Here is a 16,350-nt window from a genome sequence, read left to right as displayed (position 1 = left end):
CTTTTTCAGAACCCGATTTGTCATGGCCCTGCAGTATGTGCAGTATGCATCTGTAAAATTGAAAGAATATTGGATCTTAAAGCGAGAGCGTTTTATTATGTTGCAGTGAATAGATGTGGATGGGTAGATATTCAAATAAATATCTTTTGATACAGAGGGCCTGTTGGAAACCTTACTGCCCAAGTGATGGTGACGTGACTCAGGAGTAGTTACTACATATGCATGTATGTACTATACTGATGTCTGGATGTCAGATAGTAGGAAGACATGTAACAAGGTTAATCAATGCATTATGAATTTACAGGCCTTCAGCAAAACAGTTTTGCCTTAAATATTGAAATAATTGCCAGAGCATAACTAAACAGACAGGGTCATGGTGAGCATAAATGCATGCATTAAAATATTTGGAATTCAAGTGGTTGAACAAGGTCAGAAAACTTGAGTTGGAATACATCTTTCCTTGTATGCAGAATATCAAGAGGCTTTAAAATTGTACCGTTTAAGGAAGAAGTAACTTCAATATCTAATCTGTTTGTAATCTCCCTAAAAAGTGTGCACAAACTAACTAACAAAAATAAATAATGCAGTGCCCCTGCTAGTAACAGTATAGTAGTATAACATAATCCAAATCCGATCACTGATCTCAGGACAAAATACACCATTCACACTAAGTATTATTGTCCATTTCAGGTGATCTGATCATGTGGAGTGTTGAGGTCCAAAACAATTTCTGATCACCAGGAGATGAAATGCATGGTATGGGCCCGATGTTTCTCGCAAACTTTCTGCATCCTCAGACCAAACCGTGAATGACCACCTAGTGACCTGTCAATCTTCCAGCCATCCACACTCACGGATGCAAAAGCTATCGTATAGTTTCAAATGGTACATTTGTACTTTTTTTACCCCTTTAGGGTATATTAGTATAAAGTGTATACATTAGTATCTAAATAGTAGTACCTTGTGAAAGGGTAACGCCCCAGTGACAGCTTTGGTACCTTTTTTTCGGAGATGCATAAAACAGGAATTTGTAACTTTTAAAATGAGCACTGAGCAGCTTTCAAAAAAGAAAAAGAAAAAGCCTATTGTCACACAAGGAAGTTGTGGAAGGAAGAAAACAATACAATCTTTGCTAAATAGCTTAGTGAAGAAAGTGAACATAATAAAACCACACTAGAAAACAGAAAACCTGGGGGGTATAAAAAAGGTTAACACTTTATTTTACAGTGTCATTGCTACATATGTTACATGTAGTTACTATAGTAATAACTATAAATTAGGCATAATTACATGCAACTAATACTAAACCAAACCAATCCCTAATCCTAACCAGCAAGTAGCCTACATGTAGTTAATTATTATTCATCAGTACTTAAATGTATAATCACAGTTTAACTATGAAACCTTAAAATAAAGTGTAGCCAAAACATGATGTGTACAATTTATTAATTATAATATGTGCTGTCCTTTAGACATCGTTTAATATATTTGTACGTTACCATTTACATTTTGCTCTTTACAAATTGAATAGCCTATTTTAATATTCAAATATTAAACCCAACGTCCATCTAACACATGTATAACAGAAGTCTATTTATGCCTATTTAGGCCTGTGTGGTAATAGTCCGCCGTGTAGGCTACAACATGGAAATGTAATGCACTACTTATGATGATAATAACTACTACGGAGTGTCGACGTCACTCTCAAAGCTTGTTCCACACACAAATGCGCACTCACGCTCTCAAAGTGTTCTGAAGAGGGGGCAAACTCGAGATGTGAGCGCCTCGCCGTTTAACGCATTAGCAGCAGGAAAAACAAGGATGTGGTAACCATTACTTTTATGTAGCTACATAGCTGTTTATTTTATTCAGCATTTCAAGGTAAAATATTTACTTCCTTTTTTCGGCCTTTGCCTGCATGTAGGCTATAACCTGTTTGAGAATCTGTTTTACATTTAGCAGTGGCAGTAGTTGCAGACTTGAAAATAACACGTTGCGACAGCGGCATATCCTCCGAAATGACCAACATGAAGCTTATCATACACGCTTAACCTACATATTTGTTTTTTGATGGACTGGGAGGATTTTTATGTGGGCTGCGGAGCCCAGCAACTTTATTCTCGCACTGTGTGAGGATTTGACCGCAGCATTAGATGAACCATGAATTGTGATTCTTCACAGAACTTCTCGTAAATGGGAAGGTCCACGCTCAGGTGTGGGGAAGCTCCGAAAGAAATTCCTCCATGCATCAAGCATGCAATTAAAGTGATATCAGCTGAACTGAGTAAAGCAAATATGTTTTCTGAAGAAGCTAATTTCAGTTACACTTCGAACGGCACGGATGATGATGACACGCTGTCCGCGCTAGATCAAGATTGGAGCGACACTCCTGCTGAGAAACTGTCACGGACTGGACACAATGTGGTCGCTGTTATTTTGGGATCTATTCTGGTATTCGGGATCCTAAACAATTTAATCGTGCTCGTTCTGTTCTGTAAATTCAAGACCCTGCGGACTCCTGTGAACATGCTTCTGCTCAACATCAGTGTGAGTGACATGCTGGTGTGTCTGTTCGGCACCACGCTCAGCTTCGCGGCCAGTATCCGCGGCCGGTGGCTGGTGGGGAGACACGGGTGCATGTGGTACGGATTTGTCAACTCGTGCTTTGGTGAGTAAGAAACAATCAATAATGTTATTTTTAATTTAAATGAAATAGGCTACTTTAATTAAAAGTTTGCATAAAATATTTAGCTTCCTATTAAGTTAGTTTGCCACAACTAAAGATAATCAGGGAATAGCCTAGTCGATTGAAACTTTCCTGTGTTAAATTTATTTCAGTTTTTACGTACAAATGAAGACCTCTGATGCAAAAGCCTCTAAAAGCCACCTATGTAAAAAAGAGATAACAATATAGAGTGAATGATCTCCGCACATAAGCTACTAAAGGCTACGTTCAACAAATAGCCTACTTTCACTTCAAACTCACTCAATCCCAGCCTCAGTCCATTCAGTAATTTCGGTAGGCTAGGCTAAAACCCGGTCACACTTAATGCGTCTCTATAGCACGCATTGTGTTTATCATGCAATTTATAGCCTACGCGAAAATCTGTTTTTATGTGCATAGGATACGCATGGGCAGGTTTAGAGTATAGTAGTGGTGTGGGGGTGCCTGTGTAGCCTATTATAGGCTACGTTTGGTTAGAATTAGTGGTGTGGTGTGCGTGTTTAGCATATTACACGCATTAAAGTGCATATCAAATGCACGCGAAAACTGTAGGCTATCATATGCACGTAAAAATATATTTTCGTGTAGGCCTATAAATAGGAGCCTGATAAAATGTAATATTAAAGAAAAACGTTAGACGGACTTAGAGGCTTTTGCATATGAAGAATTTAGGCTACATATTTTTTGAACAAATTGATTAAATCAGTGACTCACTCTTAAAGACAGCTGTTTCTTTCCTGAATGAATTAGCATTTTTGAACAAATTGATTGAATGAGTAGGTAGCTTATTGTAAAAAGGTTAGCTTATATTAGCTAACAATATTAGCCTAATTCTTTCTCTATTATGTGGAGAGAAAAAAATGTTAATACAAATGTCAAGTGATACAGAAGGGGGTAGATAAGGATTTTTTAAAGCAAAAAATATTCAGAAAATGCAAATCTATTTGACCGACCAAGAACTTTTTGAACCAAGTGATGCAATTTCCAAAAAATAATAATAAATAAATAAAATCATGTAGCCTATGTTCAAAATTAGACATGATTATAGTAATTAAAGTGTGTTGGCTGAACTCACACATTCACATGTCTACATTTATTTAGACATGTGAGTAAACACTTTTACTCAGACTTGGTAAACATGTTCAGAACTCAAATTTAGACATGTGAATGTGTGAGTTCAGCCTACACATTTTATTTGTTCACTAATATTTACTACAATCGTGTCTACTTTTTAAAGATAGGCTACATTATTTTATTTATTTATTTATTTATTATTATTTGGAAATTGCATCACTTGGTTCAAAATGTTCTTACTCAGTTTGAATGCGTATGATGCTTCAGTGGTGCAAATTGCATCCATAAATAGGAATATGATTTAGGATAATGCTTGTCAAATAATATGATCCTCCATAACATCTCTGCCTTGTTCTATTGCATTTGTGCTACAATGTAATTTCTTCAATGTCATTGCTTTATTGTTTCTGATCCACACAGGAAAATGAGATTGCGTTTAAATGTATTACAAATGTCAGTGAGGGTGCAAGAAGTTAAGTAATGTTATTGTCATGGTGGGTTGCAGGAAGTCAGACGATCATTTCAAATGCAAAGTTTTAATTACAATCTAGAAGACAGGCAAACAGGTTGATCCACACACACACTTAACATAGCAGTGATCGGACAGAGAATGTATGTGAGGGACCAACTTATATAGCAAACACAAATGTAGGATGATTAATCAAACATAGCTGAACCAAATTAACTCATAATGATGGTGACCACGGTAATAAAAGAGTGGCGAGAAAATTGAACAAAGTAAAACCTGACTAATGAAAACAAACTGTGACAGTTATCAGTCCAGCTGACTGTTATGAATGACATTCAACACTGCACAGAAGAAATGCAAAAGCAGTTTCCCCCCCCAGTTTTTGCCAATAAGAGTGTTGAGTCCTAAACCTTGGGTCAGGTGCTGATGATTTCTAACATTGCATTAGTCTAGTCACTGTAGGGGTGAACTGAAAAGATCAAATGATATGTTCTGAAAAGATGCAAACAAAATACAGGCTTGTTAGGAGGTGATTATAGCTTGAACTGTGGGTTTGAATATAACTCATTCCCTAACATAATTTTTGTTTAAAAAACAATAACAAAAACAACTGTTGTACTCAGTCTACTGCCTTCTGTCGTCTGATTAATAGTTTATACTTCTTTAGCGAGAAAAGTGCTTTTTAGAATATTTCCCAAAAATTGTTCCCCTTCACAGGTCATTTGTTGTGGAATCATTACTGATTAGGAATAACTTTTATTTTCTTAGACAGTGATATTTCAAGATGAACACTGTCCTGGACTGAAGGAACTTATGTTCATCAATATAACACTTTTTTAGAAAAATCATGTTAAAATGTGATGCATTGCATTTTCTTTCGCCCCCACAAAAACTACATAGCTTTGATCATAAAACTAAGAATTTTTATTTCATCTTATCTTTTGGTGATTTTAATATCATCTTATCTTACTACATATTATTGGATCTAGATTGACAACTGATATATCTATTTTATGTAAGTAATCTGCTTTAGCCTATACTGTTATACAGATCTCCTTGAATTACATTATATTAATGTATTACATATATTACATATATTACATGTATTACATAGTACATATATTAATGTCTTTAAATACTATGCACTAACATTTCAATTAATAATTTTGCCACAAAGATTGCTAAAGTAAACAGATTGAACTAATAGACCTACCAATCTCCACGTAAAAAGAAAATAATGATGCTGGCACCTTTCTTAAGTCATTTTTATCCCCCTGTAATTTGGCTCAAAATTCTCAGTTGAAAATGTTAATTTTGACCCCCTCTACAAAATAATGGATTACTCAGTCAAAATACGTTAATTACATTTAATATATTGGTTTTCATCACTATTTATTGTCTTTTTCTAGAAAAATATATATTAACATAAACAATTTGAGCCTGGGAAGTTTTTGAAATTCGGTTGATTTGACATGGAATGACCCTTCGTAATAACATAAACAGCGCCTTAGAGATACAAAGATGACTGGTATATTCACTGTTATATACTTGCATTACATCCTTGTTAAAAACATTAATTAGAAAATCTGGCAGTTGTCATACCTTGTAGTTTTCATTCTTACAGTATATTGTGATAGCTCATTAGTATGTGTGAGAGAGACCCGGTTAGAGAGCTGCATGCATCCATGTAATCTCAAATTGTGCTTATTTCTTGTCTTCACTCAAGCATGTTGGGACTAAATCCTTATGAACAGTGTATCCTCTTAAGCGCAGATAAACATGATTAAATAGCTTTAAAGATTAGAACATGCTGTCCTGTTAGAAGAGAGGCCTGATAAGTGATTTGAGAACATTAGGGAATGGATTGCATAACTCACCTCTTCCCACGTAAAGCCAAGACTGAGGAACTTCAGATCTAAGGCCAAGAAGAAGCTCTGGATCGGCCCTTGTGACAAAAGCATTTATGGATATGTGAATCCACCTGTCTTTACCTTTTAATTAGAAATTGATTCAATCAGGTGATTAATGCTGTTAGAATATTTCCTCACCAGAATTATAATAATGACAATTACAGTCTTTCATCTTCAATAGATGACATTATGTATTATCATGACACCCACATGGTTTCCATTTCTGATCAGTCTCTCTTATTATAACTATAATGGGCACGGTATCAGTTTAGACTGTCCAGGCCTTTGTAATTACTTGAATGAAAGAATGTTCCCCTGTCTCAATGAGAAATTAGTCAAAGTCTCTGTCCAGACCTATTCACCTTATTTTTCAATGCGGAAGCTATATCATGTGAATGAGCATGATTTCCGATTCATCAGCCACTATAGGTGAATAACAAAAAGTGCACTAAACATAAAACTATATGTGCTAAAATCCATCGATTGTGAAAATAAATGAAAATAATATGATAGCAAATAAACTTTTGCAACTTCAAGCGTCATAATAGACTGTTTTTGTACAGTTTTGTACAGACTTTTTTGTAATAACTGGAAGTCTCTGACACTGGAAGCCTTGCACATTCAAGTTAAAACATAGCTGTGTCCGGTCACAATTGTGACCGCACCTTTTTTCATACTTCTGGAAGCTCTAAAAATGTTGTTATTGACTTTGGGGAAGAAATTCAACTTTAAAATGAAAAATTAGATTGTCTTGATTAAAATCTCTTAATGTAATGTGACTAGTGTGAAAGGTCACATGACCAGATCAGTTTACTTACTGCTTGCACATCTGGAAGAAATTGTCTTCCTCAGACTACCTCAAAAAGTAGTATGTAAAACATCTTAATTAACAGATAGAACTATCATGTTTTGTACATATATTCTTTAAAGGGTCTACTACTGATATATTTTGAGAATTATACTCCTGCATATATACCCATACGGATATGTAATATATGACATATATGTCCATGTCCATATATCGCAAGTGACGCTGTCATATATGCTAAATATAGGACAATATATTGCTATCACATATTTACATATCTCTAGATATATGTTGATATAGGTTTATAACATATTTAAATTGTCCATATTAAAGGAGTATATTGACATATATTAATACATAGTATATGATTATTGTTTATATCATATTGTATGTTATAACCATATATTTCACCTATACGTTTAATTTATATATGCCAATATATTTAAACAACATACATACATTTTACATGCTTATGGTTTCCTTATTAATTCATTCCTTCTTTTCCTTATTTTAACATCTTGAACTTTTAACAAGTCTACACAATCCAAATTTCTTTTCAATTCCTATCCCATTTTAGAATTAGCACAATTTTTTATAAATAAAATATATTTTTTAATTTATCTTAACTGGCTCATAAAAACAAAACAAATACTAAAATTATATTTGCAAACTTATTTTTTTTTCATATCATCAATAACCATATATCAATACAATTAATTTCTATATGTAAGAAAATGCATACATTAATACACTACATATGCAGATGCATACAGAATAATACACAGTTAACATGTCTCCAAAAAAGCATGGCAGAGCTGCAAAAACTGATATCACTGATATGTCAGATATGAAAAAAATTAAAACGTTCCTTCATAATAATTAAGAAAAGTCATTGTTCAAACTCAAAATTCAAATGCAATCAAAAGGCCGCCAAATTACGTGCATTCAGAGACCAGCGGATGAAGAATGTTCCCCCTTGTCGAGTGGAAAGAAGAAACTGATAATTAAAGTTGGACCATTGTTCCAATATCACACATAAAAAACTTCAATATTAGTGATTTCTTAGACATGATGACAGATCTGTAGGCTATTTTTAATTGAGTGGAGAGGTGGACTGAAGAAAAAACCTAAAGGCGGATGCGGTACGAGGCAACTGTACATAAGTTGCAGGTAAGTTACTTTTATTATAATTCACACATTTATATTGCTCAGAGAATAAATAATTAAAATAATCGCTGAATTGCATGAGCTATTTATAAGCTACTGATCATATCAGTACAGATATATACATAGTACAGATCGGATAATTGAGCAGATATTCAGTGTTTAACTGTTAAGTTTTTTTTTGTTTTGTTTTTTGTTACTATTAATACTGCTTTATTGTGTGCTTTGCATTTTCATGTTCTCATTTTCATGGTCATGTTTACGAGCTAGGAGTAGGCCCAGATTAACGTCAACGTTACACTGCAGTGCATCATTCTAAGATATTTAAATGTTTTTTATGTGAGAATAATGTCTTAAAAAAGAAAGATTTCAGCTGTCAGACACAAAAAAATACCTCAGTAAAAATATCTCAAATGTATCCAATGTAAACTTGCAGGATATTAAATCCCTGTCAGTATGTGTGCTAATATTTTGAACACTATCCCCCATCATGACATCAATAATTTTGTGGGTGCATAAGCGCTTACATGTGGTCAGCCTATATTGTTGTCATTGTCATAGCCCTAGTTGTATCTTTTGTTTTAGATTCTACATTTTGTATTCCCCTTTTTTCCCCACAGAGAGACAGTCCACCCTAGAAAAACTAACGAGGACACAACATCAGTCCAGTCCAAAATTTCTGAGCAAAAGAAAATGCAGGCCAAACCCTAGGCTTGTTGAAGAGGAGACCAGTAATGACAGACCATCTAGCCCCAAAAGGTCACAAGATAATTTTTTTACTGAGACCTAAAACTAGCATCTGCATTGCAAATGTAAAAAAAATAGTAATAATAATCTACAACTTTCACTAGATCTTGACAGGATTAGTCATTTTCCACTGCCAAGTACACGCAGTCTGTCAGAGTTGTTTATGTTGCTTTGCCTGTTTTTACTTATGGTAAAGCTTATACAAGTCTATATCTGTTTATCTGTTTTAATGCCATCAGCTAATCCACTCTGCTATTATTTCCGAGCTTACTGTTTTGGGCAAGCTGATCTTCATTTTCTGCTAAAGAAATTGAAAATACTGATACTGAAAATCTTTTTCTTTTTTTCTTTTTTTTTTTTACTTTTTTGCTTCCTAGAAATGCCCAAACTCCTTAGTACAATATGGGCAAGCTGGGGAAATGTCTTGAAGGAGCAGAGCACACAGGAACAACTGGCATCACCTTCCAGCCTACAGGAAACTGAGTATGCTGTTTTTCCAAACCACTACTGTAGTACAGCAAGTTATGACAGTAAAGACTTATTAAAAACAAATTAAAATGCCAATAAAACAATTTGTCTTTTTTACAGATGCAGTGATCCAGAAATTTCCTGGAACCACCAGGGGCCAACTAGGAGCAGCTATTATTCAAAAGGTCACTGAGCTGCGGACATCCAAAAAGTCTCAACAAACTTAAATGAAATGGCGGTATCATATAGCTGTTGGTGGATTTTCCTTTTCTGGGTTTGTTTTATGTTTTGTTGAAATATTGTATTTGTATATAATAGTGATGGGAAGTCCGGTTATTTTCCACGAATCTGTTCTTTCGAACAGTTTGTTTCAATAAACCGGTTAAAAAAAACAGTTCACCAGTTCTTTTACGTCCCCAAGTAATGACGTCAATTCTATCATCCCAGCGGATAAAAATAAATTCAGACAAAGGCATTAATTAGCCTAGAAATCAAAATCTAGTCAGGCCAATCACATAGTATATAGTGGGCTGGCTTAACATAATGATGGCAGAGTTGCAATGGTTCCGCCTCCGCGTTCGGTTCAGAGACGGTGTTATCACGCATGCTCAGTATCTCCAGCTCATCAGTTCTCTGTATCGAACGTGTCCAAAAGACACAGTTCTCGGCTCTGTACTGGTGATCACAGAACTGCTGTAGGAGTACGTGCGGCGTGCATACGGTATGTACAGTCGACAAAACTAAAAAGTCGATGCATGTCTCCAGTATGTTTAATACGTTATGTTTTGATTAGTACATTATTAAGAGTTTACGTCAAATATCAACTTAACAGCTTAAATTAAATGAGCTGTTCCTGAAAATAATGTTTTAGTATAATAATAATTGTTTAGTTTTACAATCCATTCGTTTCCAATCTTTAAAATAATACAGTGAAAAGACAGTAATTATGTGATAAAGATGTTTCCAACATGTTTTATTTTGTTACACTTATTGGTGTTCAACAAAATACTTAAGAAACGTGCATTTCCTCCCTCTGAAAAAATTGCACGCATGCTCAGCTCATCGGTTCTCAGTATGTCAGATGTGTCCGAAAGAAACAGTTCTCGGTTCTGTAATGGTGATTGAGAACGGCTGTAGTTGTACGTTCGGTTGTATGCGTATGCTCGGTATCAGCTGCTCGTGCTCATTACTTCTCTCAGCACATGTCTCAGTTCAGTGAACTGTTAGAGTTACTGGAGTAACATATACTCCAGGATATTGGTTTATTTTGAGTCAGAGGTGTCTAAAAGTGAGTAGTTGTGGATGCGCTGAAACTGTTTCGAACGATTCAGTCCGATTTGGTGTACCGGTTCACTAAAAAAGAACCGTTTCAAAAGAGCGATTCGTTCCAGAACCGAACATCACTAGTATATAATAAAGTTGTGTGTTCAGTAGTTTTCTAATTTTGCTCAGCTTAACAATTTTTCTTTTTAAATTAAAACTGTTTTGATAAAGTTTTAATGTTTTAACTGTTTTACTGTATTCTTTATTGCTAACTGCACCGTTTAACATTTAAGGTTTAGGACACTGGAACTTGCTCAGGGGCTGGAGCCACTTGATTTAAGACCTCCCTGACCAAAGCACTAGGGGCCTCTAAAATAAGTTAATTTGACTTGCCAACATGGGACGTCCTTTTCTTACACTTCCACTCGACTGCCTCTGGACTGGCATCTTTGTCCAAGACAGATGAAATGAGCTGCTCTGGAACGAACTCCTCTGGGGTGACAGGAATAAAAGGTGGTTCTGGTAAAGTTTCATTGACAGTCTCCGATTCCTTCACTAGGCCAACGACTACTGGTGAAGTGGGCAGCTTTGGATGTGGTTCCACCAGACTACGTGCTTCTGGGACCACTGGATATGGGACCATTGGAGTCGGGTCCTCCAGGATCACTGGACTTGTGACCTCCTGACTCTTGTCCTCCAAGACCATAGAGTTTAGAACCTCTTGATTCTGGTCCCCCTGGATCACTGGACTTGGGGCCTCCTGACTTGGGCCCTCTTGGACCACTGGACTTGGGGGCTCCTGACACAGAACCAATGGGCTTAGGGCCTCCTGGCAAGGAGTGTAAAACTGCGCGGCATGGGCCGTCCTTGGCTTCAGCTTTCGGGGGCACAACAATGCGTGATCGACCGCTTCTAAAGTGACTGCAGCGGCCGTAGCTGCCTCTGACGTGACTGCATTAAACTTGACTGCTGTTAACCTGGTGGGCTCTGGAAGGACTAACACAGATTTAGACAGATTTGTGAACAATATTTGAGAGAAATAGGCCTTTTGTGTACATAGAAAAAATCTTTGATCTTTGAGTTCGGCTCATGAAAAATGGGGGCAAAAACAAAAGTGTTGTGTTTATAATTTTGTTCAGTGTAGTTATCAGTATCCCAGAAACTATCAATGTGTTGGACCTTCTAGACGTACGTGCCCCCCACCCTCCCCCCACCTAGTGCTGTGTGCAGCAAACAGAGGCCATTGAAATACAGTGATGGCTCATATAGGGAGTACCAGGGTGAAGCGGCCCATTTTCCAGATAGACTATTGAATGGCGATGCAGATGTGATCTATCTGGAGGATTAGGCAGATGTTCATGAGAACCAATTGGTGTGCCCCACACATGACCACAAACGGTTGAGACTGCATTCGGGTGTCTATTTTAAGTCAATGGCAGCAGAGGAGGCACGAGGCACGAGACACGAGGACTCCCGCTGTAACTTTATCTGCAGGTTTCGCTGTTTGACACTGTTACTTTATAAAAAAAAATAAAAAATTTTTTTTTAATACTTGCTTGTTTTATTTTGTGTTTTGGATTATTAAACTGGATTATTTTCTCATCCGGTTTTTTTTTTGGACACACTGTCTCCCTTAGAAACACCCCTGATATATATATATATATATATATATATATATATATATATATATATATATATACAGACTATTGAATGGCGATGCAGATGTGATCTATCTGGAGGATTAGGCAGATGTTCATGAGAACCAATTGCTGTGCCCCACACATGACAGCAAACAACCCTTTCTTGGTCTCTGCTGTTTATTGTCACAGCTCTTTACAATACAGCGAACACCCATGATTGTAAACTATGTTTTTACTATCTAGTAATTGCTGACTCTATTACTCTCTGCTCCTCACCACGGCACGTCTCAGGTGCTGCGGTTATCACTCCGCCCAAGTAGCAGTACTTCGCCTTCTGAGAATATAGTTCCCAATATTTATAAGGTTAAAAGATGGCTGTGTCTCATATGACCTTGTTATTTGTACACTCTGTGACTATACAAATCACAACATGTAAATAGGAAAATGTTTGCGTTATTTTGTCATTTATTGGGATTAGTATGCTAGTTGTAGCCATTTACATCCAGTCTTTGTGCTAAGCTAGGCTAGCGGTGGGTGCGTCAAACAGAGTTACAGCACGCACGGAGATGAAAAAGGTATGTGTGGACTTATCTAACTCTGGGGGATACGGTGAATAAGCTAAAGTCCAAAAAAGTCGGCAAGTTCCTTTGTTAAATATGAAGAGCTTAGTATGTATTTGTAGATTGAGTACTTCTTTGGAAAGGTCCCTGAACTATACTGAGCTGTATTTTGTTCCATAATTTCTCATTTTCTACTACCAAGACTAACATAGTGACCGCCTTGTTGCACAGATATTCAGTGATCTTGTTGGAGATCACTGAAACATTAGGCTACACTATATATATATATATAGTGAAATGTTTTGATTGTAGCCTAATGTTTGCGTGTGTTGTATTTCTGAATTTTGTCAAGTGAAGAGAACTCCTGCAGATATTCCCTGCTCAGTGTATAGGGAGCAGTGCACTCATTGTAGGAACCATGTTAATCCGAAGGCAGTCTCAACAGCCGCACACATGGCACACATGTTCTAATGATCCACTAGTTCAATCCCATAATGTCACGAAATCCAATGGCAATTATACAGTATTAGATCTGACAGTCTCCAACAAGATCACTGAATATCTGTGCAACAAGGCGGTCACTATGTTAGTCTTGGTAGTAGAAAATGAGAAATTATGGAACAAAATACAGCTCAGTATATTTCAGGGACCTTTCCAAAGAAGTACTCAATCTACAAATACATACTAAGCTCTTCATATTTAACAAAGGAACTCGCCGACTTTTTTGGACTTTAGCTTATTCACCGTATCCCCCAGAGTTAGATAAGTCCACACATACCTTTTTCATCTCCGTGCGTGCTGTAACTCTGTTTGACGCACCCACCGCTAGCCTAGCTTAACACAAAGACTGGATGTAAATGGCTACAACTAGCATACTAATCCCAATAAATGACAAAATAACGCAAACATTTTCCTATTTACATGTTGGGATTTGTATAGTCACAGAGTGTACAAATAACAAGGTCATATGAGACACAGCCATCTTTTAACCTTATAAATATTGGGAACTATATTCTCAGAAGGCGAAGTACTGCTACTTGGGCGGAGTGATAACCGCAGCACCTGAGACGTGCCGTGGTGAGGAGCAGAGAGTAATAGAGTCAGCAATTACTAGATAGTAAAAACATAGTTTACAATCATGGGTGTTCGCTGTGTTGTAAAGAGCAGTGACAATAAACAGCAGAGACCAAGAAAGGGTTGTTTGTTGTCATGTGTGGGGCACAGCAATTGGTTCTCATGAACATCTGCCTAATCCTCCAGATAGATCACATCTGCATCGCCATTCAATAGTCTGTATATATATATATATATATATATCAGGGGCGTTTCTAAGGGAGACAGTGTGTCCTAAAAAAAACTGGATGAGAAAATAATCCAGTTTAATAATCCAATACACAAAATAAAACAAGCAAGTATTAAAAAATTATAATTATTTTTTTTTATAAAGTAACACTGTCAAACAGCGAAACCTGCAGATAAAGTTACAGCGGGAGTCCTCGTGTCTCGTGCCTCCTCTGCTGCCATTGACTTAAAATAGACACCCGAATGCAGTCTCAACAGTTTGTGGTCATGTGTGGGGCACACCAATTGGTTCTCATGAACATCTGCTTAATCCTCCAGATAGATCACATCTGCATCGCCATTCAATAGTCTGTATATATATATATATATATAGGGGTGTTTCTAAGGGAGACAGTGTGTCCTAAAAAAAACTGGATGAGAAAATAATCCAGTTTAATAATCCAATACACAAAATAAAACAATGCAAGTATTAAAAAAAAAACTTTTTTTTTTATAAAGTAACAGTGTCAAACAGCGACACTTGCAGATAAAGTTAGCGCGCTGCTCTGTATTCCCTATGTGTGCTTATGTACAAGTGATGGCCCGCGTGGCTGGCCACCTTATTTTTTCCACTTATGGGGTTCCCCTGAAAGTTCGGGGTCTCATGGTGGATGCTTGGCGCGCACGGCGTTGACAAAGTGTTCCCGTAGCGTAAGCTAAACTCACGCAATACGAGAGAACCTCTCGTAAGAGAACGATACTCGGTTACTAACGTAACCTCGGTTCTCTCTAGAGAGGGAACGAGTATTGCGTAACCGGCAGTGCTCGCGCCACGAGCGACTTCGCTTCAGTCGACGAAAAACCAGGGAAGTCAGCCTACAGCCCCTACTTTTATACGCTAAGCCACGACCATTCTGGCGGGCTGTGACGCTATGAAGGCGCAGGCGCCCTTCAATGGGCGTGACGTCACGCCGGGCTCACTGGTAGGCTGCAGCAGTTGCCCGCAGGGCAGCCAATGAGCACGCGAGATGGCCTGCTCTAGGTCTGCTGGCTGCTGCACTGCGTTGACAATGAATACAAAATTAAGGATAATTTTTTGGCTTCAATATCTCAAGAAGATGAATCTTTCCCGTAGCGTAAGCTAAACTTACGCAATACTCGTTCCCTCTCTAGAGAGAACCGAGGTTACGTTAGTAACCGAGTATCATTATTATTTTGGAATAAATGTAAAAAATGCTTGAAAACACTAACTTGATCAAATTTATACATCTGTAATAAATGGAAAATTACATAGTTTGTAACCAGGAAAATTAAGTGTAATGGACATACATTTACATTTGATATACAGTCTATAAATAAAGTGAGGACTTTGCCTCCTCTTTTTAAAACACCACCGCACACCACTGATATATAGTGCAGTGGTTCTCAACTCCAGTCCTTGGGACCCACTGCTCTGCACATTTTGTATGTCCCTCTCTGACATACTCAGTTCAGATCAAGGAGTCTCTCCTAACGAGCTGGTGATCTGAATCAGGTGTGTTAAATAAGGAGACATAAAAAATGTGCAGAGCAGTGGATCCCGAGGACTGGAGTTGAGAACCACTGATATAGTGTATATACAATATATATATATATATATATATATATATATATATATATATATATATATATATATATATATATATATATGCAAAGGTCAGGAAACCAGAAAATAAAAGAGAGGTAGGAGAGGAAAAGGAAACTGTCACAATTTCCCTTTGTTTTGTGTTCAAGTACTCTTATTTTGATATTTTGTTGTTGAGCTCATTCTGGCTTTATTTCCTGTGGTTTAATTCCTGTTTGCCTTTGTTTACATAGTTACCCTTGTTAATCTCCATAGTAATCAATCAGCCTCACATGTGCCTTGTTAACCTCTTGTTAGCCTGTTAGCCCCTGTGTTTCAGTCTTGGTCAGTCATTGTCTTTACACATTCTTGTAAGGCTGTTTTGTCTGCTGTTTATTCATAGGATTATTCTCGTCTTCCTTGTTGGTTTCATGTTTTTCACTTGTGGATCATTCTCATTGGCTTTCCCTGTTTGAATTATCTTTCTTTGTGTGTTTTTTTTTTAAATTTATTTTATAAATACTGCTTGTGATTAGATCCTTGCCTCTCCTTTTTTCTGCTCACTGTGACAGAATCAAACAAAGGAACCAACTCCAAGTTTTTTTCCAAAGAGAGCAGAGGCCTGTACTATGATGGTA

The 16,350-nt window shown here is 36.9% G+C and overlaps 1 protein-coding gene and 1 long non-coding RNA gene across 2 annotated transcripts in view; both read left to right on the top strand.

Moving 5' to 3' along the window:
- The first annotated feature begins 1,736 nt into the window (after window positions 1-1,736).
- The window catches only part of tmtops2a (teleost multiple tissue opsin 2a), an 85,615-nt gene continuing 71,001 nt past the window's right edge, over window positions 1,737-16,350 (top strand). The window contains exon 1 of the mRNA XM_077199242.1: window positions 1,737-2,668. Within this exon, the coding sequence (XP_077055357.1) occupies window positions 2,194-2,668 (475 nt within the window). The 5' untranslated portion in view covers window positions 1,737-2,193. The remainder of the gene's footprint in view (window positions 2,669-16,350) is intronic.
- LOC143706870 (uncharacterized) lies at window positions 8,770-9,639 on the top strand. Its single transcript, XR_013193050.1, has 3 exons — window positions 8,770-8,909; window positions 9,275-9,380; window positions 9,486-9,639. It is a non-coding gene; the product is annotated as an uncharacterized LOC143706870 (long non-coding RNA).

Source organism: Siphateles boraxobius, unplaced genomic scaffold (assembly GCF_051911475.1).
Source record: "Siphateles boraxobius isolate OS27281-9 unplaced genomic scaffold, OSU_SipBor_1 41, whole genome shotgun sequence".
NCBI classification, from domain to species: Eukaryota; Metazoa; Chordata; class Actinopteri; order Cypriniformes; family Leuciscidae; genus Siphateles; species Siphateles boraxobius.
The sequence above is the reverse complement of the archived record's forward strand: the minus strand, read 5'-3'. Positions and strand labels throughout refer to the sequence as shown.